The 24,356-nt window shown below is 39.2% G+C and overlaps 1 protein-coding gene across 5 annotated transcripts in view; it reads left to right on the forward strand.

Moving 5' to 3' along the window:
- The window catches only part of SLC4A4 (solute carrier family 4 member 4), a 243,332-nt gene that overhangs the window by 153,846 nt on the left and 65,130 nt on the right, over nt 1-24,356 (forward strand). For 3 of the 5 annotated variants that reach the window (XM_042470501.1, XM_042470503.1, XM_042470502.1), the window contains 3 exons: nt 7,827-7,922; nt 11,530-11,606; nt 21,976-22,133. In XM_042470501.1, the coding sequence (XP_042326435.1) occupies nt 7,827-7,922; nt 11,530-11,606; nt 21,976-22,133 (331 nt within the window). The remainder of the gene's footprint in view (nt 1-7,826; nt 7,923-11,529; nt 11,607-21,975; nt 22,134-24,356) is intronic. The other 2 variants (XM_042470504.1, XM_042470505.1) reach the window with 1 other exon arrangement.

Here is a 24,356-nt window from a genome sequence, read left to right on the forward strand (position 1 = left end):
AGATAATGGTTACCTTCTCCAACTTGGTGCTCATCAGGTATGTTGGCTACACCCTCCCCCTCATCATTCCAAACCGTTACTGGATGGAAATGACATGAGTTGTAGCCCAACACATCCTGAAGACATCACGTTGGAGGAGGTTGTTGTATACTTTCTCCTCTCCAAGCATCATAGTGGCTACAACAGTAACATTTGATTGAGGAAATCTTACTTTAGCATCTTTTTTCTTTCTTGTAAGAATGTACTCAATTGTCTTTGCATCACCACTGCTGGAATGATAATAAACCTAGCACAAAAATTGCTGCCATAAATGAGTGCTTCTTTGCACGTCTGTAAAAGGGATGCACATCCCTCATCCAACCTGTGGAGTTCTATAAATTGCACAATAAATTCAAATAAGGACGTGCAGCTAATCCTCCAGATGTTTTGTTTGCCTTCAATTCCTTGCACCCCTAGCCAGTATAGCCAAAGGTTTGCATACAACCCCTAGCTCACCAGTATAGTCCAACGTGAAGATTGGCGAGAACTGAATTCAGAAGCACATGGATTTACCCACCCTAGAAATGAATGATTAATTAATTTCATGAATTAATCATTTGTGGCCTATCACGCTGTTACTGATAGGCTCAGTTGTCTGATTTTGGCATTCATGCAGCTCTGTCAGTATTACATGGTGCCTTCTAGAGTTGCACAAGGAAAACAGATACATTCCTTCCCCCAAGGAACTTGCAGTCTAACTCTGAAAGCATAATCTAATCAAGCAAATACAAATTAAAAATTCAGCTAAATGCTACCCCCCCCCATGAAATGGCACACTCCTCATTGCCCCATGTGAGCAACACTGGTTTGCATGATGCTTTATTCATGTTTTTTTCCTTTTGGGCGGGGCGATCATTTCATATATTCCATATATGTCTATTAAAATATACTGGATGTTGCTATAAGAAGACTGGTAGAAATTACTAAACCTGTGTTGTTGGCCTGTGTGAAGCTGGATTTAGAAACTGAGTTGAGTGGCTTTTGATTCTGTCTGCAAATGCACCTTTCCACACATGAGACTTCCCCTGAGCTATCTAGGCAGCTTCCTGAACTTGTCTTTAGACGTGGTAATTCTAGTTTAGTTTGTGGTTATTCCATTTAGTGAGAGAAGTGATTTCTAGGTTGTTGTTTTTCAAAAAAGTTGGATAATGCAAATACAGTATTCTGTAAATTATTATTTATGCTGCAGTATTATATAAATTAATCTTTGTTGTATAAAATATAGTATCATGTAAATCATTAGCATAATTAGCACTATTCACTTGTGTTAATAATATTGTACTTTTGCCCAGTTCTCCTTCAGAAGGCAATTAATTTCTGCACTACCCAAAACTGCCCTAAGTAGGAGGGAATGTCAGATAAACAGGGAAGCAAAGAAGAAATGCTAAGCAAATGGGGAAAGGAACGATAGGGGAAATGACTCAAGGAAAGGTCCCAAGTCCAAGTAGTAGGCCATACATTTTAAAGCTCTTTTTGATGCTCTCCTCACTTTTCCAGTTCAGAGAGGCCTTCCTTTAATACAGGTACTTATTAGCCTTTATTTCTTCATTACGGGCTCCTTTTTGTGAACTTTTTCCTACCTTTACCCAAATGTGGCATATGTGTGTGTGTGAGTGTGTGTGAGCGAGCTAATATATGTCTCTATGTAAGACAGAATGGTGACACATTCCCCTACCAGATTGTTTCTTTCTAGCTTCTACCATGTTTCAACTTGGAAGGACCTGGTCAAAACATTTTGTTGTCTGAGGCAAAAGAGAAAATGGCTCCCACACCCCATTCCTTGTATAGATGCTTACCAGACTTCACATTTCAATAAAATGTTCTCCATTATACCATAGGGCAGCATATGTCTTTCCGCATACCTTAGGGCACCAGATTGGGATATAGCAGAGTCCTCTAACACTCCCTGCTCTTCAGCACCTGCTGCCACCCAGAGGTGGATTTCTCATATTACTTAGTATGTATATTCTAAGAAGGAATTTTGACAGAAGGTCATTGGTACATTGACCTTAAGAGAGATGTCATGGCACCAAAGACTGGAAGAGGTTTCTCTGCTTGGCTGATATGTCTCTGGAATTCCTGTTTAATGTAAAAGAATCAAAATGAGAAATACAAAACCAGTATAGATAGTACCAATGATAAAACAATCTTGGAGAGCAACAGAATAAAACATTGCCATTTCTTAAAATAGTATTTTCACCTTTAGCAAAAAGATACAGATGAAACTCACAGTAAAAACTATGGCCAAGATCTTGTGCATCAAAGTTAAGACCCTTCTCCATGCACAATCCAGACATGTCTCATGAGTAGGTTCCCTCTCATTTGGTATAGTGCTCATCTGATCTCAAAGTAAGGGAAGGTTGCTGTGAAACAAAATATTCTCTAGTGTTGTTTCCTTGTTCACAGATGGAAAACAAATTCATGTAAGTTCTTTACATGCTTGTGGTGCGGTTGGTTGCGGGAGGGACTGCCCTTTTACAACCTCTAGAAGACTCAAATGCTTTCACTATTATTTTTAAACTAGTATAGTACTCCAGTAGGGTTGCTGTCAGCCAAAGAATTGCTTGCTTGTGAAGGTGGTTGTAATCATGGATTGGCTGACCAAATTCCAATTTTAGTCTAACTGCATAATAATGGATCCAGATTTATTAATCCTTTGAGTAAACCCTTTGAGGTCAATAGGATTTCAGTTAATCATGACTAATTTTGAAATTACATGGTTAGGCAAACATTAACTGTAATTTGTTAGCCTTAATATATTTCTTTGAAATTCAAAGGCTGGCCACTAATTGATGTTGGTCCAAGAAAACTATGCCTTACAGTTATGCTGCTAGCCATGATAGAACTGAGAAGCTTGGAGATCCTTTCACTATCCCTCCAATTAAAATAATAGTTTGGAAAAGTGAATTTATTATTTATTTATCCTGATTACTTATTTAAACTAGAAGTTGTTAAAAATGCATCATGATGGCAGCCATTGACAATAAGACTCATTGTTGGACAGAACAATGAAATTTTATGCCTTCAAGTGTCATTCAGGTTCTTCTAAGTAGCTAAATAATACATTAACAGACTTTTAAAATAATGAGAATAGAAAGAGAAGTAGAAGAGGTGAAAGAAGATATGTTTCTCCAGGTGACTCTTAAAAAGAACAAGCAAATGACTCATTAGCACATTATTGTAAGTGTTACAAAATGGAATGCATTTTGTATGGGCTATGAGTAAAAGGCAAAACAGAAGCCATTTTTTCCACATACAGGTTGAGTATCCTTTATATTAAATGCTTGGAACCATAATAAAATAATAATAAAACTTTTATTTCTATCCCGCTTTTTGTAGAGACAATCAAAGCGGCATACAAAGATTAAAATACCTCTATATACATAATATCTCCCCCCCTCCCCTTAAAAAAAGATTAAACATAAGTGTTTGGGAGTTGGATTTTTAAAATTATTTTGGAATACAAGTGGTCTTGTAAGTACTTGTGCTATATTTCTGAGACTGGTGAAAGATACAAGGCAGGAGAGATACACAAGGATATCTGAAATGGTGGGAATCCAAGCATAGTGCCTGGTGCGAATTCACACCTTCTGCCACTTCACAGATTCTCACATCTCTCTCCGGCCTCATGTGTCTCTCCAGCCTCACAGATACAGTATGTATTCCAAATACAGTATGTACTTGTATTCCAAAATACAAAATGTATTCCAAAATAAAGATGGATGGCCATCTGTCGGGAATGCTTTGATTGTGTATTTCTGCAGGGTAGGGGGTTGTACTGGATGGTTGTTGTGGTCTTTTCCAATTCTATGATTCTATGAAATATCCAAAATATCCCAATGTCAAAGCCTCAGGGCATCATGTTGGCATTCAAAAAGTTTTGGACTTGGGAGCATTTAGGATTGACTTAAATATAATCTGTTTTCTATGTGCTATTATCAGAATGAGTCCCATATTTCAGTGTGAATTACAATTTAATGACAGCTTACAAAGTTTTGGCCAACCTGCATGTCTTTGGTTGCCAAGCCATCTGTAGTTAGCTACCAGTGTTGAGCATAACAGCTTTCAAAACCTGTTCTTCCCTCCATTTGTCATAGCTGATCAGGACAAGGTGCAAAATAAAACCATTTTCATTCTAAAACTCAGGCTGCATCCACACTGCAGAAATGATCTTCTGTGATACTACTTCAACTTCCATGGCTCAAAGCTATGAATATTGGGAATTGCAGTTTGTTGTGGCACTAGAGCTCTCTTGACAGAGAGGGCTAAATGTCCCACAAAACTACAAACCCCAGAATTCTATAGAATTTGAGCAAGAGCAGTTAAAGTAGTGTTAAACTGAAATTATTTCTGGAGTGCAGATGCAGCCAGAAAACCATAACACTGATGTTAGTATTTGTTTGCATATAGAAATTGATTCTCTCATCCACGGCTGAGGCCTGTTACAGTCAGAGATGCCAGCTGTTGGTCCAAGAAGCAGCTGTGGTTCCCAAAATAATTATATCTTACTCCTGATGGCCACCCTGATTTAATCAGGATATGAAGTTTTTTTAATGAAATGGTCTGATTAAATGCAATCAGTGATTAAAAATGAACAAGAAAACTGGATTTTAATTTAAATTAGATTTTTAAAATTTATATCATTGTATACTATAATGGCCAAGGCAAAACTGAATCTAGTTCACACATATTAAAATATCCATGTATAAACTGAATTCATAATCTCTATCAAAGGTTCTCAGTTAAAGCCAGCTTTTTATGTAAAAGAACAAATGGGGCAAAGATACATGAGTTTTGATGGTAGATGATATTATTATTATTATTATTATTATTATTATTATTATTATTAACCTTTATTTATAAAGCGCTATAAATTTACACAGCGCTGTACATGCAATCTTTTTAATGGGATGGTTCCCTGCCCTCAGGCTTACAATCTAAAAAGACACGACACAAAGGGAGTGGTGGTGGGGAAGGGGCCTTTCTAGTAGGATAATACATATAAAATACATAGCAATACAGGAAATGATTCAATAAACAGACAACAAAAGAAAACCAAATAGCAAGTGACAATTATGCAATGCCTGGGAAGGCTTCTCTGAACAAGATGGTCTTCAGCTCCGTTTTGAAGCTGTTTAAAGAAGTGATGGCTCTTGCTCGCGGGGGAAGAAGGTTCCAGGAGTGAGGGGCAGCGAGTGAAAAGGGGCGAATCCGAGATGGGGCAGAGGAAATCCTGGACTGGGACAGCAGACCTTGACTACCAGAACAGAAGGCCCTAGTTGGAAGGTGAGGAGAAATAAGGTCTGATAAGTAAGGAGGGGCCAGTCCATGGAGGGCTTTAAACGTTGAGAGCAGGAGTTTATACTGAATGTGGAAAGGGAGGGGGAGCCAGTGAAGGGATGCCAACACAGGAGAGATATGGTCACAGCGGTGGGCGGATGTGATAATGTGTGCAGCTGAATGCTGGACAGAGGTTAAAGGACGGAGGTGAGAAAGAGGAAGCCCAGCCAGGAGGACGTTACAGTAATCGAGTCGTGAGACCACTAGGGCATGGACCAGGATCTTGACAGTAGAGGCAGAAAGATAAGGTCGGATTTTAGCAATATTATGAAGAGGGGAGTCTGAATCAGTACTACTGAAAGTGGTGGTCCCTGGAACAGTGCTGGTTCTTGAGCCACTGATTTCTGGGGTCTGTTGGAACGTTCTAGGAAAGAAAGAAATAATTATAGCTAGTGAGTAAAAAAATGGTGTGTGAGTCCTGGCACATTAGAAAATCACTGTTCTGAATATGGAACTTATCATTGGACATTTTAGGCTTCAAAGATTTTCTCCATACTGGTTGAGATTATGCATTTTTGCATATATTAATATTATATTTGCACTTTCTTTGCAAAAAATTCATTTTTGTAAATAATATTGTAAAAACTATTTTTGTGCCAGGTTTTTTTTTGGGGGGGGGGTATACCAAGCAACACTTTCATGCAAAACCCAGTAGAGTGGTTTTTTTGGGGGGGGGGGGGGGTTTGACAAATATTCCCAGGAATTAAAAACAATAAAAATGTGTTGGCCATGGGGGGCGGGGGGCGGGTATAACAACCAACTACTGTTCATGCATTTCCAGTAAATACATCTATTAGAAAGCTGTTGGTGTTTTTTGTTGTTGATTTTCTTTTCTTTGTAATATAAACTTGGTTCAGTTTGCATCGGGGTACAATAAGGTCCTTGCTGATGTACAGCATCAACTTTCTTACAGCATTTTTTCCAGTGAAAGATCAGTGCCACAACTGCTTGGAGAGCAGAGATCCCTGGCCCTAAAAATACAGAAAAAACAAACAAAAAACTGTTCCTTTTCTTTAAACGCAGACAGATTTATTAGGGCATAAACTTTTCTGGGTTTGTCTTAAGGACTAGACAAGAACGCTTATGGCACAACATATGTTAGTCTTTCAAGTGCCACAATATTCCTTTCTGTTACTGTGTTTTTGCTAGTAATAGATTGATGTGAACCTTAAAAACAAAGAAACCATCCCAGAATGTGGTTAAAGTCAATGGAAATGCATAAATTTTAAAGTCCCTTTGTAGAAAGAACCAGAGTGGTGCAGAGTTGGTTCCGTTAAAATGAATTATCTACTTTTACTTTGCCTGTTTTTATTTTAAATTCTATGAGAACAGCTTGGAGGAAGCAAACTTTCAAAAGTTTTAGATACCTCATGTGTAGTTCACTGAGGCTGCATCCAGACTAAGTTGATGCCACCTTTAACTGCCATGGCCCAGTGCTGTGCAATTCTGAGATTTGTAGTTTTGTGAGTTATTTAGCCTTCTCTGTTAGAGAGCTCTGGTTCAATAACAAACTAGAATTCCCACAATTTCATAGCATTGAGCCATGGCAGTTAAAGTGGTGTCAACCTGGATCATTTCTGTAGTGTGGATGCAGCCTGACTGATGAAGTAAAGAGTGTGCCTATACCATGCCCTTACAGCACTCACTTTAATTGCCGTGGTTACACTGTATGGAATTTTGGGAAATGTAGTTTAGTGAAAAATGTAAGACTCCCCTGAATGGAGAACACAAGTGCTGTAGTTCAAGAGGGTGAAGTATTGCTCTCCAACTGAGAATCCTAAATACTTCACTAAACTATAGGTCCCAGAATTCGTTAGGAGGGAGCCATGACAATTAAAGTGGTTTCAAACAGCTATAACTTCTTAGGGTGGATGCTTCAAAAGTCTTGATCTATGTAGGGTGCTGTCTTTCAGGAGGCTACAATAATTTGCAGGTGTGGATTCATGTCTGGAGTTTCATGTTTCTATCTGTACAAGGAAGAGAAAGTTATGTGAATAAGTTACTTATTCTAAGGAGAAAAACCTGTAAACTACAGCTGAATTGTAACTGTTTTACTGGATGATCTGTGAGCTAAACGCACTGAACCTCTGTGTGCATCATGCCATTCTCTTTTCTCTATTTTTATTTACATTTTTAAATGTTCAGTATATATAAACATGGACATTTATTATTAATTGTAAGTTTGAAAGCTTCTAAAGGGCCAAAAATTACAAGACATCAAAAATTACACAAAAACACATCTACAGGAATTTGATACCTAAGTCAAGTCTACTTGCTGTGTGGATGTGTGTTAACTTAAGTGTCCAAATGCTTTTCTGTCTTAACTTCCTTGCTCATGCATTTGCTTTAGCTCTTTTCTTTCTCCTTAACTTTGCTGTCTTCCTTCTCTGCCTCGCTACTACTGCTGCTCTTGACTCCTGCTCTACTTTGTGCTTGCAACACTAAAGCCCGCAGCCCGCTTGAGAGTTCTGTGCCCTGCCTAGCAACCCGCACATTGGATGATGAAATCCGGGTTCAGCGCAGCCCCAGCGTGGGATGGCTAAGTAAGTCAATGGTGGGTTGGGAGTACACTTTCCTTGGAATGTTGTGCTTGAAGGGTTTGTCTGTATGTGTTTAGGGGTGGGAGATGTTCTCATGATCAATATGAGAAAAATATAGTTGACACCAGTGGTACTCCAATGATGGGGCAGGACCCCTTGAGGGGTGTGAATGTTGCTCAAAGTGGGTGCGAGACTGGGAGGCTCTGATCCTCCCTCCTCCTCTTCTTCCCAAATGTTTTATTATGTGTAAAATTTACACCCCCACTGTGTTAAATATTGACTTTACTTAAATAACCAGTTCTAGTTTGAACGACTTTACAGCCAGCCCTCCATACCCATGCATTCCTTATCCATGGATTCAGCTATTGCTTGAAAATACAATCAGCCCTCCTCATAGGCGGACTTGCCTTCCGCGGCTTTGAGCTTACGCAGAAGGCAAGCCCCATTAGAGTAATGAGGTGCGTGCATGCACCATGCGCCTTGTGTGTTGCCACGTGCACATGCCTAATTCTTTCTTATGGGGCTTGAGCATAAGCTATTTTTCACATATGTGGGGGAGTCCAGAACAGATCCCTCACATATAGAGAGGGCGGACTGTATTTTTAAAATATATAAATTCCAAAAAGGAAACCTTGATGTTGCCTTTTTATATAAGAGATACCATTTTACTATGACATTTTATACAATGCGATTTGAACACAAATGGATTTTGGTATGCACAGGGGGAGGGCGGGGGGTCCTGGCACCAAACCCCAGAAGATACCAAGGGCCCACTATATTTTCTTATAAAATGTTAAAATATGAATGTACATGAATGTGTGAATGAAGATATGCTCACTAATAAAAAAAACAAAATATTTGTATTCATATACTATGTTGAGTGGGGGGCCATGGTGTGCGGATGTGGATGTAAAGGGTGGGGGGTCCCAAGTGTAAAAGGGTTTGAGTACCACTGGGTTACAGAGAAATTAAAATTTCCCATATGCATCTTTGCATGTGGAAACTGCCCCCACCCCACCCCACCCCCCTTTTTTAAAAAAGCAGGAACTGCAAGTTGTTTGAAAAAGCTGGGATTTAGGAATGAATGACTTTCTTTTCCACAATGCTGCAGAACTGAACACATCAGCTTTGCTTGCACATCAATTATGTTGGTGGAGGTTTATCACATGTGAAACATGTTATCATATCTATCTGTTCTTCAAACAGTTCTGTGTAATTAATTAATATGGTACTTAGTAATTTGGTGAGTCTACCAAGTCCTTTCTAGATGGAACCTCTCCAGTCCCAAGTCAGCATGGGTCCCGTGTAACCTTATGCTCTGTTAGTAGCACTATTTACTCATTCAGTTTGCACACTTTGAGATAAGTGAGCTGAAAGTGAGGCCTGTGCCCCTTCTTCTTGGATTATTTAGTGATCTTTGTCTAGTCAAATCAAGATGATTTTATTTACCAAAATATCAGTTTTAAACCTATATGTAGTCAACATGTTCCTTCTTGTATTATCTTCAGTTGGTAGAGTGATCAGGTCTTCTGCTCTTTCAGACATCTTTTTGTTCTGTGTGTAGGTACAAAGCTCAGGTTTTTTTTTTTTTTACTTTTTGCAAGTTATTTGACCAGCCACTCTTATTAAGGGCTTTAGCTTAATGTGTAGCTTATCATAACCTTTAGGTAAGACAATTGCATGGAAATGGTCATTAAGGATGTGGTCAGAGCCAGCTCCTGGCATTGGAATGAGCAGTGCCTGTCTTGTCCATCAGCATCTTGTCATGTTGGTGAAGTGGGTTTTCTATGACCTCAGAGTGATTGTTACATATCCAAAAAACAGAGGTTGGAAAAGTTTCTCTCTGTCTCTCTGTCTCTTCTTTGGACTATATGTGCCAGAATTTCCCAACCAGTTTGGCTGCCTTGGCTATACTGGATAGGGAAATTCTGTGAATTATACTCTAAAATGTTTCCAAGCTCTTCTAAAAACATCTTGGTATTTGTAGTTTGGCGAGCTATTCAGTCTCGTTTTCAGTGGGCTCTGGTGCATCACCAAATTATAATTCCTAGGATTCTACAGAAAGGAGCCATGGCAGTTAAGTTGGTATCAAGCTGGTTTATTCTTGCAGTGTGTAGTTAAGGAGAATGATGTAGTTCTTCCAGTGAAAGCACTGGAAGAAAGCTCCTGCCTACAATTTTTATCCTTGCAAACCTAGGGCATTGCAATGCTGTGTAGTACAGAGGTTTGTGAATTTTCTGTGATGGCACATGAGTGAACATGCCCTGAATTGCTGTGCATAGTTGCTAAGGCCTAAGCTGTTATAGGAAAGTTTTGTCCCCCTCTGCTTCCCTGTGTTTAAATATCTAGGAGCCAGTAATGAAGATGTAGTAAATTCCACACACTCCTTGTTGACATTTAGGGAATGGGTGTTCAATTGTGATGGATCTGGGGGCCAGTTTTCTGCCCCTGCTCCCCTCCAAGGACTGCAGTCTGTCAGAAAAACCAAAACAAAAAGAAACAAGTGGAAGTGGTTGAAAGTCAACATCTGCTTTCAAAAAATGAGCTTTTTATGTTAGTAGAAGCTACTACAACCTGTTTCAGAAAGAAATTGTTACTCCTAGGGGCTTCTTTTCTGTTTTTTCTGGAAGTCTGAATGGATCCGAGGCCACAAAACCAGCCTTGGAGGGCTAAATGCAGCCCAGGGCTACATATTCCCCTACTTTTTGGTCAAGGCTTATTGTTCTTATGTGCCTTCAAGTCATTTCTGATTTATGGCAAAGCGAAGGCAAACCTATTAAGGTGTTTTCTTGGCAAGATTTTTTCAGAATGGGTTTGTCATTACCCTCCTCTGAGGCTGAGAGAGGGTGATGTACACAAGGTAACCAACTGGGTATCCATGGCTGAGCAGGTATTTGAACCTTGGTTTCCAGAATTCTAATTCAGTGCTCAAAGCACAACACCGTGTTGTCTTACTTTTTGCACACCCCTGGTTGGTCAGGGGAGTACTTTTAGATATTAGTTGTCAAAAATGCACCATGCCTGTTACATTTAACATTGCTCCCTCTCTGAGGGTCAAGTGGAGAAAAGTTCTTTGTACATTAAGGTATGATTTAATCACTCTTTACAAGCTATGACTAACTTCCTGGGAAAGTGGGCTGCAGATGATATTGTCTTTGATGCTCAAAGGAACCAAAGTCAGGTCAACAGTGAATTTCAGAAGACCTCTGCTGAATCAGTCCTGAAACCTTATTTGTACAGTAGCCAGTGAGTTGCCTCCAGGAAACCCAGCAGCAGGAAATAAGGGAAATAGCATTTTTATGCTGTTGCCGCCATGCACCCCCATAGCCTATGGAGAATAAAAGATTGATGTTGGAGAATATAAATTCTACCTTAATCTACAATTGCTTGGTCTTGGCTCTTTCTTTAGCAGATTGAGGTCACCATATATCTCAGATCAGATTAGATATTAATATTTTATATGCTATTTTCTTATATTAAGCCTTCAGACACCCTTTGTGAAATTGGCAGACTGCCTTGGTCAAGTATTGCCATAGTTGAGCCTCTCTGTCCTTTACTACTACACTCCAAGTGATGTTTTAATAACTGTTCTTTGACCTTGTACTTGCAGGCAGCCCAGCCATGACGCACAGAAACCTGACTTCCTCTAGTTTGAATGACATCTCTGACAAACCTGACAAAGAGCAGGTAAGATTGAAATCATCCCTTTGTGCCAAGAGAGTACCATATGTATTCGACTGACTATAAATCAAGGGTAGGTTTTGGGGCCGAAATTATCAGTTATGATATGGCTCATGGATAAGTCATGGGTAAAACTTAGGGCCATTTAACAAAAGATGTAAAGGACAATGTAAAGGAAAACAATGCTAAAGAATTTACAAAATTCTAGCAAGCATAACTGTGCCCACCCCAAAGGGAGGTGACCAGGCACAGGTGGAGCTAAGAAAACACAGACATGTCAAAATGGATGAAAAGGCAAAGCAAAGAAAATGTTGTCTATGTTAGCAGTAATTATAGCTTTTAATCTTAGTGTCATAACTTTGCCTGATTTTAACCCAGAAAAACTGACGAAAATGTCTCATTCAAATTCTTCAAAGGCTCTTGAAATCCTTGTAAGGGGAAGCGCCAAAGAGCTGCTGCCACCATCATTTTCCCACCAGGTACTTGAAAAGGTCAGAAGTGGCACCATGGCAGACAGAGTAGAGGGGCTTGGTGCTTTCTTTCGGTACTGCTGGGATGGACTAAGCTCTCGCCTTTAGCCACTCTACTCAGAGAAGGGGATGGTTCCTTTTTTTTTGATAAAGAGTTAAAGTACAGGTCTTACACTGACCTGTGGATAAGTTGACATGGTTTTTTGGGGGGCAATTTTTTGACTAATATTTATAGATTTATACATGAGTATATAAAGTATGTGATGCTCAAAAAAAGAAAGAAAGAAAGAAAGAAAGAAAGGAGAGTGTGAGGATGGGGAAAGCATGGATAGCTACTGCTCTCAAACACTGGCCATTTTGAGAAACCATTGTGTTATTGTAGTGAAATAGCAGCTCCTTGAGTCACAGTTTAGGTTGAATTTAAGATACCTGAGAGTTTGTTAACTTCTGCCCTCTTCCTGATTGGCCTGATTCATGTCTCCTCTGCACCCTACAGCTTCGAAGAACCACAGAGTCAAAGAGCTGTAGAATTGGACAGGACACCAGTGCTATAAAAATATCAATCAGTAATAAGTATGGGGAGGATATTATTTATTATTTAGTAATGTCTGGATGTAGATAAAAAGAGTTTTGTCTTTCCCTTGACAGCTAAAATGCTTGCATTCACTTTTCTGCTACCCTAAGTAGAAGTCTGACAGTTCCCAAGGCTGTGTTTTGAAATGCCATTCTGCTTAGGAAGTAAATATGCAAAAATTAGAAAGCGGTTTCACACTCTTGTTTTTGTTGTTGTCCACTGGGCTGATGAGGAAGCTAGCTTGTTGATAGCCTAAAGTTTGCTTCTATCCATAACAACCTTATTTGTGTCAAGATGAGGAAACTGCTTTTGAAGACCTATTCTTCTTGGCACAGAGAGGGAAAGAAAAGGATACATGCAGCTTGATTTCCAAAATATTTGCTTGCAGTACAAATTGGTGATGAAGTGTCTAATTAACAACAATGAAAACAAATGTTTGAAGACTGGTGGAACTTTCATATTTCACTTTTTTTGAATGTGATATTTTGAAACTGCATTGGGATACTTAACTATAGCTCACATTTGGAATAATAATGTGGAAGGTATTTGGCCATCACCTAACAGTTCCAATTTTGGCAGGTATCTTTGACTACAGAAGCTGACTGCTCTTAGTCTGAGTTTACCAAGTTCAGCTTGCCCTCTTCTGTGTACAAAAAATTTGTGGTGGATGAAATCCTGTTTTAAACGTCTCCCTTATCAGGAGGTTTACGACTGATTGTTTAAACAAAATGACTTCAAAAATTAATTTAACTGAAGTGTTCTTAACATATCAGCTATAAATGTGACTGTAATACAAACCAACAGGTTCAAGTCTACACTTAACACACTTTTAAAGCTGAATCCAGATTCTTTTATCATAGAAGCTGAGTTAAAGCTTGTATTTCTATGTAAAAGCAAAAATCATGGAGAGGAGCCATATATGCTGTAACCACATTGCAATGGGATTCAAGCTTTGAAAAGTATATGGAAACTTTAATTAGTGTAAAATGTGGCAATGTGAAAATGGAAAATTTGGAGAAGAAAGATCATGCAGCCTTTCTGTTTTATCAGTTGATTTGGCTCCTGTTTTGTTTTTTGTTTTCAGTTCCCCAAATTCAGTGCAGGTTAACTCCCTTCATGACCCTAGCAGCTTCAGTGCTTTCCTCCTCATCACTAAGATCTTAAGCACAGGATCTTCCTTGTATCTCAAGGTGGGAATAATTTTGACAAACATGTCTAGGCTTTGAGAATATCCTGCTCCAGGTTATCTGACTGGCTCAGCTTAATTGAGCCAAAGTGTCCATGTGCTTATCAGTGTCATGTCCCCACTTATCATGCTTTGTTACAGAAAATTATCTAAATTATTATTAGTCTGACAACATAGTCTTCACAAATTTAAGCGAGAGCTTGGGAAAATGGCTTTTTCTTCCAACTACAGTTCCTAGAATCTTCAAATGGGGAAATTCTGGGAGTAGTAGTCCAAAATCCCTACATTTCTAAATTCTCAGTCAAACAGTTTAAATCCCATTGTCTTCAAAACCAGACAGGCAGATTAAAACCCTGATAATTAAATACAGTATGCTTAACTTGGGCAAGATTATACTCTTAATTCTTACCTCATGTGCAAACACTGTTCTGTTCAATAAGTACAACTTTTGCATTGGAAATAGTCTTGCTTGATGTTCCTTGTGCCAACAGAAAGCCTTGCATAAAACCATTAGTTTCAGTTATCTTCCTTGTGTCTACACAAGTATGCTTTCAAGTCATTTTCAACTTACTGCAGCCCTAAGATGAAACTAGGCAAGATTTATTCAGAGGAGGTTTACCATTGCCTTCCTCTGAGGCTGAGAGACTGCAACTTGCCCAGGATCGCTCAGTAGGCTTTCATGGCTGAGCAGGGATACAAACTCTGATCCTCCAGAGTCCTAGTACAACACCCAAACCATGCTGATTCTGTACAGAAATTATACTGTAGTTTAAAAGATTTGATTGAGCTGATGTTTTTCTCTTAGACGGAATAAAAGTTCTGTTATTTTGCAGGCCAATAGGTAACCTTTTACAGGAACTATATGAATTAAGTTGGGAGAATGGGAGAATTGATTTCTGTCAGTCAGTTAAACGGCAATTTACCCCTGCCTTGTGATTTATATCCATCTACTCTATCTGCTATATTGCCCATTTACAGGTTGTGCTTTGTAAATAGGGTTGCCTCCTTTTTGTTTTAATGACCATGTGATCCTAGTCCAAATGTCCTGTAAATATATGGTACCCAGTTATTCAGTGTAATAAATACAAGCATTACTGCAGTCAGCACTGTAGTGAGAGAGTAACTAGGCTTCAGGTTAATTTGTGTTCTAGTAAGACTTTATTAAGGAAAACAAGTGCAGAGCAATTTGAAATTGCTTGATAGGCATCTTTGTTGTCCCTTGTTTTCTGAATTTGCAGGCTTCTCCAAAACTTTCCCTCTCTCCACGTTTTCCAACCAACTTTTAATTAAAGCTAAACCAATGTTCAGGCTCTTCTCCAGAGTTTGAAAAAGTTCACATTTTGGACTACAGTTCCCAGTTCCCAGAAGCTCCAGTTAGGATTGTCAGTTTTCCAAACTCCTTTTTTCTCTTCCATTAGTATGATACAAGTAGCATCATATAATGTGGATCAGGGCTCCACAGAATCATGTCCACTGGGTTTATTGCCTGCTCCCCTCAGCCCATTCCCCCCCCCCTTGCACTTTCTGATAACAATTGTTACTTTCTTTTGCATAAAATAAACCTTGCCAGGGCTGAGTGACAAAATACTTTTTGAAAAAGGACACAGAATCCTGTAAACATGCTTTTAGGATAGAATGACTGACAGTCCTGCATAAAGTCTCTAACCTTCTGTCATTCTGTTTGCTTATGTCATCATGATGCACATCTTCCTGCTTTTGTCAGCAGCAGTCAGTTATCCAAAATGGAAAAACACACATCCTAATAGTGCCAGGACATGGAATATGTGGAGGAGGAGAGTAAGATGAAGCTGGCATTTTGGGTGGTAGCTTTGTGTTTGCTATTTGTTACAGAACCATAGTTTTGGAGAAGTTCCCAAGGGCCATCTCCTCCAAGCCTTGCCTGTACAGAAAGCTACAGCTAAAGCACTCATGAGAGGTGGCCATCGAAGCTCTGCTTAAAATGCTTCAGTGAAGGATAGTCTTACACCTTCTGAGTTATTACATTTCATTGTTGATACAAAGTGGATTATTCAGTTTGTATACCTTGTTTTGTTCCACAGTGGAACTAAATGTGATGTACACAGATTTCCCATCCAGGCTGTGTAATTTGTATCCTGTAGTTACACCCTTATATGAGATTTGGTTACAGAATATTTTACCTACAGCACAGAATTCCCCCCTCTGCAAAATTGCAGACATTTTTATATATTTAGAGTGATGGTTAACCATGAAAATGCTTACTAAGTGTTTTCAGTTTCAATTTGTCAAAGGTTGACTACTTCTATTCTTCTCCCTTTGTCTCCTTTATAAACATAATGCATTTGTCCCAGTAATTTGATCCGCTTCGATCCGAAGGGAGAAGCGAGAGATATAAATAAAATTATTATTATTATTATTATTATTATTATTAGTAATTCACTGTATTAAGATAGCCAAAAGGTTCAGTGTGGAATTTCCCATTTCCGTTGCTTTTCTCCAAAATATGGATGCTGATTTGAGAATGTAAATGATTAGCCCCATCATATATTTAAAGAACAGCCCTGTTTGCTTCCCAATTCATTTGTGGAAATAGATTTTTCCTTTGGCTAGTATTTAATTAAAAGTCTTACTTTCCGTACTTAGAAGCTGCTGAAAATGGAAAGGTGATCTATCTGATGGCAATAAGTGGAAACATAAAGGAACTGCAAGGCAGTGAAAGCCCCATGCTGTGCTAATAAGTCAAAACAACAGGGAAGGGCTAGTTTAAAATAACATGTGCCAGTCTCTCCTTGTTAACACAGGAAAGTACTTTTGAAACATGAACAAATCCAACTATTAAACACCTGTTAACAACACCCCACTAGGAGATCTCTTCTTAGGTACCTAGCATTTAGTTTTACTTCTCAAGTTTTTGATTCCAAAAAGTCTGGCCTCTTGGTCAAAACCAATAAGACAAATGCTGAGTGTTAATGGTATCTGTGTTTGATCAGAGAGAGAAGCAGATAGAATCAGTTGTGACAATGGTAAAGAAGTAATGAAATCTAGAAACTAAAGGCAGGATCCAAGGTAAAATTTTGCAGATTGGGGTTTGTCCAGGGAGGAATCGGGTGGCTCATATGTAGTGTGTGGCAGAAAGTGGTGGCTAAGAATTGAAGTCTGACAGAATCAAGAGTTTAGTGGATTTTTGACTCCTAATGATGGTTTCTGATGAGAGCCAGTGTGCTGTAATGGCTTAAACATTGGACTATGACCCTGGAAAATACAGTTCAAATCCTCACTCAGCACAGAAACCCATGAGGTGACCTTGGGCAAGTCACAAAACCTCAGAGGAAGGCAAAGGAAATTAGTATGTTTGAAAGAGATGGGTGCAGCTGCAAGCTGGGGTTTGGAAGGGGAGAGAGGATAGGTATCTTCATCCTGCTTGATGGGATATTATCAGACAGTTTAAAAAGATACTGTATGTGATACTTCAGAGGGATATTCTTTTGTTTATATGGTGTCAACAGTATTTTTTACTATGATCAGATTTTCACTGGCCATTTGGTAATATTTAGTTTCCCAGTTGAGTGCTATTTCAACCATATTGTGAGAAGGAACTTAATGCTTTGTTGCATAGGCCTCAGAATGATTTATATGTATAGATGGATGAATGACCTTGAATGCAATCAAACATGATAAATGTGGTACTGATAGGAACTGCAACAGAGAGGAGGTGGATTTTTAAAAAAGCATTTCAGACCAAACTTCAGGTTCCCTATCTGCATTGCAGAATGTCACACAAATTTATTGAAGACTTTGGAGACAGTGGTATTGAGATGCTATTCTCTCTGTGTTTCTGTGTACACACAAACAGACATACATATGAAGATTAGAGTTGGAAATATGAACATCAGAGCTTGGGAAAGTTGTTGGATTACAACTCCCAGAATTCCCTGGTCAATGGCTGTGCTGGTTGGGGGATTCTGGGAGTTGTAGTCCAACACGTGAGTTCCCCAATTCTGAGGATTTGCACTTTTTTTGTTTGAAATGTGGCCTTTTGGCACTCATCTGTTTTTTTGTTTGGAAACACAGATCAACTCCAGCATCTCCCAGCATAAAAGACCTTTATTACTTATCCTTTATTAACCCCTCACCCCTAGTTCTTCCAAATGTGCCTCCTGTTTGAGAATTAAGCGAACACTCCACAGGAAGATGGGCTGTGAGGCTCTCCCCATCCCTCTAATGGTGTTGGCATTCCCAGGACTTTGAAGAAATCCTTCAGTCTCCTTTGTTTCAATGTCCTTGGCAGCCCTGATAGACCATGAATCTCAAAGACCTTCCCTTACCTCACCCCCTCCTTTGCTGACAGCTATAATTTTAAATATATAAAGTACCAATGCATGTTTGGTATAGCTGGTTTGGAGGCTGCACTTATTACTCAATTTTATGTGGTGCTCTATGGAAACAGTGGGAAATATGGATTGGCACTCATCACTCTTAAAGTAAGTAAAATGAAAGAGATGTCCATCTTTGGGGGAAGCACATGCTTAAGATGCAAAGTGTGTTAAAACAAGTGTAGCCAGCTGGACCATTGAATTAGTGATATACACAGAACTCCCTTGTCCCAGTGTTTGTGGCACTTTTCCTGACTCTTGTGTTTCCATATCAACAGGAAAGTCTCTCTGTCTCCTTCTCTTTTTCTCTTGGCCATTGCTAAATCTAGTGCTTAAAAGGAAACTGGCCTGAATGAGGGAGCACCCTGGCAAAATGTGTTCAAGACTTCCTGCTGTTGAGAGCTCATTTCATTGATACATTCCCCCCTCTACCCTCCTTTGCTATGTGCTAGCCATTGTTTAATCTTAGTCATTGCTGGCAGTTTTCTAATGACTATCTGATTGCTGAATGTCCTGGATTCACCCTAGAAGCTTTGAGAGAAAAGAGGGTACCCTTTGCGTTATCCAAGGTGAACAGCTTTTGGGGGCCCAGAGGTGGTTTTTCATCCAAAGGATCCACCAGTCTTGGCAGCAGCAAAAATCCAGGTTAAAGTGGCCAGTGGGCCCTGTACCTTGTTTAAACTGCTGCTGTTGAAGGCTTCCAGGGATGGTAAATAATGTTTATTTTTATTCATTTCTTAATAGATAGAATCATAGAATCATAGAGTTGGAAGAGACCGCAAGGGCCATCCAGTCCAACCCCCTGCCATGCAGAAAATCTAAATCAAAGCATCCCTGACAGGATGGCCATCCAGCCTCTGTTTAAATACCTCTAAGGAAGAAGACTCCATTACTCTCTGAGGGAGTGTTGCTCAGTTCAAGCAGATTACACACACACACACCCACATACCCCCCCCCATAGAATAATAGAGTTGGAAGAGACCCCAAGGGCCATGAAGTTCAACCCCCTGCCATGCAGGAATATACAATCACAGCACCCCCCGCCAGATGACCATCCAACTGTTTCAAAACCTTGAGAAAAGGAAACTCCACCACCCTCCGAAGGAATGTGTTTCACTGTCAAACAGCTCTTATTGTCAGGAAGTTCTTTCTAATGTTTCTTGTAGTTTGACTCAATTGTCTATGCCCTAGGCACTCATATATGTACATGCACACACACACACACACACACAAATAGATGTAAATATAGATATATACATACAAACATTTACAAAGCTTTTGGGGAGGGGGCAAATACCACTGTATTGTATTGAATGGAAGTGGAAAAGGGACATAGCTCAGCAGCAGAGCATACATTTGGAAGCAGAATATTAAGTCTACTGAGAAAGGGATCTGTGATTATAAAGCTGGAAAAGAGAATCTACATCACAGCACAAGGTTGCTGTGGTGGACAGTATTGAGCCAGAATTGCTAACAGTCTTAGGTTTGAGCAGCTCCATGACCTGGTGTCCTCTAGATGTGTTGTCCTACAATGCCCACCATTCTGTTATTTGGAAATGATGAACATTGTAGTCCAACATATTCTGTGGGGTACTGAGTTGGAGGATGATGTTGTAGAGCATTTCAATAGAACAGGTATGTAAACTGTGCAGCAGACTGATCATGTGTGGTACCCTGAGTCATTCTGTGCCCTCCCAAGGTTCCCCCCTGGGTTCCCCCTGGCACCCCAATCATAGCTTTTAAATTAAAAATTGAGAATTGTGTCTCAGGAAGATACCAGAGAGTGTCTTTTATGAAACAAGGCATAAAACACCTTTGGGTCACTTCCAGTTTTAAAAGGGAAGGTTTGATTCATGGCGATCCAGGATGGGGGTGCTTGACAGTGGGGCATAGATTACCCTTGGCTCTCCACAGTAAATGTTCCATTGCTGCAGTATTAAAAAATCAATGGTGCCAACTCCATTATTGCACTTGTATTTGAAAGTCTTCTCATAACTGAGACAGGTCCAGTAGTGGTCAGATGATGATTGACGATCATCCAGTTTGGGACTTTCCCCCAGTTTGGGACTCAAGTTGGTGTATAACAAATTAAAACAAAATAGTTAAAAAAAACCACAAAATAAAAAGTTAAAAACTGATAAACCTATTCAAAAAAAATTAACACCAGTTAAAAACATAAATCATCTTTTTTTGAAAAAGAAAAATAAAGATGACAGGCTGGTCAGTGAAAAGGCTTCTTGAGACATAATTATCTCAACTGTTCAAAACAGATGATCTCTGATGAGCTTACCCTGTTTGTACGGAGCACAGTCTCAGTCTTGTGCAAATTTCTTCAAATTGCTAAGAAAGCCAAACAAATTTCTAGGAATCCAGATGGTGAGATACACTGGGGAATTTATACAACCCAACTCCTGTGGTGGATATCCCAGAGTAGAAAAATTAGCAATGCCTTTGACATCAAGCCCTAAGAACTGCAAGATTAAGGTTGTAACATTTCTTCCACTGCCTGCCTTGATTTGTCTCCTGTTATGCCCCATGCATAGTTGTGCAATATTTGGTACGCTGTTAACACACCTGCAGTTTTGGGATGTATTGCTCATAGCGTGACTTAGAAGCTTTGTACCGCTTTCCTTAGCAGTTTCATGACCTCAGGTGCTCTTTGTCAGTCTTAATGACCAGCCTGAAGGCTCCCCCTGTGTTCAGATAATAAGTAAGCAGCCCTTGCTGCTTCTTCTTTTTTTAAAAGTAAAACTATACAAAAACCCACTATTATATATCTGAATTGTATAGTCAGCTGCATCTGGAAGGCTGGAATAATGAGATTAGAAAAGAAGTTTGTTAAATGTCTTGAAAGTCCTTGCCTGCCCTGGTCTATGAGTCCTAGTTCCTTCACCATTTGAGGGTTGCGTGTTTATGCCAGTAAGTATAAGTCAGGTCTGAGTTGTCTCATCCATCTTTCATTATTTGTGTTCTATATTATAGTTCCAAAATAAGCACTCAGGGTGCAGGGTAGATTTTAAAATATCAGAATAATATATGCATATTAAGTCTGTATTTCCTATAATATGATGCAAGCTTTTGCTTTTCACAGCAGTCTCCTGCAGATTGGGCTCTTGACCACCTATGAGTATTGATCTGCATTGAGTGGGAATGAAAGGACAAGAAGGAGATTGGATAGAAAGAGAAAGATCAAACTCTGTGAACATTTTTAAGCTGTTGGCAAAATATCTTAACAGAACATGTCAGAGCAACTAAGAGAGGCAGGGCTTGATGAAGGGAGACATATCAGGAGTGGTGAATTAATCTGTGAATTACTAGCATAAAGATTTTAGCTGAAGCTTTTTGAGCTGATAGGGTCATCCAGGGACAATGTGTAGGAGAATTAAAATGGGTGAGATAAGGAGAGATAATGTTTGGACCAAGGTAGAAAATGGTACATGATGAATGAAAGACAATTCATTAGATGAAAGGCGAAAGTGAAAAGAAGAATATAGAGAAAGAGAGTGAGTGATTTCTTTGGAAAGTGATCAGTATATTGGAAAGCAACTGATTTAACCAGAAGCAGAGATTAATGTGCAAGACAAAAACCTGGCAACTTTATTATTTTTAAGAGTTTGCTTGTGAAAATGATGGTAATTTCTCAAGTACTGTTGTTTTACCTTTTCATTCAGTTTCAGGATTAACATTGAATAGAACTTCTGGCCTGGAAGCTGTGGCCTATATCAGGGGTTCCCAACCTTTTTGACTTGTGTTTGTCCTAATAACACTATTGTATGTTCTCTGTTTCATGTAGCTGAAGAATAAATTCATGAAGAAATTACCTCGAGATGCTGAGGCCTCCAATGTATTGGTCGGAGAAGTAGACTTCTTGGAAGCCCCTTTCATTGCCTTCGTTCGGCTGCAGCAAGCAGTTATGCTCGGTGCTCTCACAGAAGTTCCTGTACCTACTCGGTAAATGAGCACCCTGAGATGGGTTACTCAAATTGAATAAGTGGAGTGGGTAGTGGCGTCACTAGGGAGGTGCGGAACGTATTCTGTATTTTGGCAGAAACATTGTGGCATTTGCCTGTATCTCTTTAAAATGCTTTAAGAGATGCTGAGAGTGAGGTGAAGTTCAGTGGGGGAAGAAAGGAGGGCTCCCAGAATTTTTAAAATTAAATTTTCAAATTTCAAAATTTTAATAGTTTTTTAAAATAATATTTTTTATTTTTTTTATTTTATTTTTAAAAAATCTTTAGAAACATTACATTTTAACCAAATCTTCACTATGTATATGTAAATACATTTAGGTTATGCATCTGATATTGTAATTTGAAGGTATAATTTTATTTTTGTTAGTTGTTTGTGTCACAACTATTAGTCTTACATTCAGTGGTATATGGGAATTATGATTTACATGTAATATTAGTGCAAAAAAGCATCACTAAGGATTCTGTATGGGGGGGGGGTGACACCGTGAGTTACCGCAACAGGTGATACCAACCCTAGAGATGCCACTAGGGGTGGGGAGACTACATATACAAATATAAAATGACTAGTTTATTAAGCCAAGCAAAAATTACATCTGTGTAGGTGCCCTGGCACCTATGTGTGACTAAAAAAACAGAGTGGCTTACATATAGTTGGTCCTCAAAATGGCTTTTAGTGATTCTTAGGCAGTTTCCAAACCAAGACATGATGAGGAAAGGCCTTTTAGCGATAGTAGTTGAACTGCAACTTAGTCATTATGATTTCTTGGTTATTGTGCTATTCTGCATAGCCTTTTCTCATGTCACACTCACAGTGGATATATACAGGCATAGCTGAACTTTCTGGCTCTGTATACTGCTTTTTTGACATGCACTGTAACCAGTTTGAGAGGTATGTGCTCTAATAATACCTATAGCAATGCTTTTTAACGTAGACCTCTTTTGATGTTTTGATCTACAATTCCCATCTTAGCCATGCAGTATCTGGAGGGCCCCAGAGGGCATCTTATGATATTGGGCCTTACCTGCTTCCTGCAGCATCTATACACTTTTCTTACCCATGTTACAGATGCAGGACAAGTGTGTTGCCCCATTTGTGAGTTAAACCTAGAGCTTTAGAGTTTTAAAAGAGAGTAGCCCTCATGTATACAATTTGTTAAAAGTTCTAGGCTTATTTATCTGTGAGGTAAACACATAGTAGAGGTGGAAGTGGTAAGGGATCATGAGCTGTAGAAATCAAATGGAGCCCCCCCCCAAAAAAAAACCCCATTCCAGAACTCTTTTTTTCCACTCTGCAGGAACAATATTTGTTGTTATTTATTTAGCATGTGGTGTTCTTCTAGATCAATCGTTTCTAGTAGTCAGAATAGGTTGCTTTTGTGAGCTGTGGATGCAGTTTCCCGCAGCTGCATCCTAGGAAATTCAATCAGAGAACTCCCGGAAGAACCAACACTAATTTTAATGAAGCGTTTCAGCAAACACTGTTTGTTTGGGTTCCCATGATGACTGACTTTATTTGAACTCTTTAGGTTTTTAAAAAAGAAAGAAAGGATTCTAAAAGGGATGGTTATCACTCATTTGCTCCTCAACACTCTTGTCCTGCTGTTAATATGAAAAGAGATCTTGTGCTGGGGTTGAACTAGAACCCATGATTCCCAAAATCCCCTTCCAGTTCTGTTATCCTGTCGAGTGTGAGCGAATCAATGAATTTTTAATAGACATATAGTTGCCTAGGGGACAGGCATGGCTTCTGAAATAATTTTTATTAGCCGCCCAAATAAAATTTGATTACAGATGTCATTCTTTGCAAAGAAGGGTTTCAAATAGCATGGAAGGGACTGCATATTCTAGTGTGAATCTGCCCAAATGAGATGTATTGTACATAGCCCTTGGCTTGTAAGAGTGCTGTGTTCTTTAATCATAAACTCATTACTGCTCAGTGGTGCTTTTCACTATAAACTCTGCAGAGCTTGCATTGTATGCTAAGACATGCTCCAGACACAATTTTGGATCCAGAGATATTCATTCTTAGTACAGGCCCTTTGAGACAAATGAAACATACATTAGTAATGAATCATAGAATCAGAGAACAGAAGAATAGAATCATAAGAGTTGGAAGAGACTGCAAGGGCCATGCAGAAAATCCAAATCAAAGCATCCCTGACAGATGGCCATCCAGCCTCTGTTTAAAGGCCTCTAAGGAAGG

The sequence above is a fragment of the Sceloporus undulatus genome, chromosome 5, assembly GCF_019175285.1.
Source record: "Sceloporus undulatus isolate JIND9_A2432 ecotype Alabama chromosome 5, SceUnd_v1.1, whole genome shotgun sequence".
NCBI lineage: Eukaryota > Metazoa > Chordata > Lepidosauria > Squamata > Phrynosomatidae > Sceloporus > Sceloporus undulatus.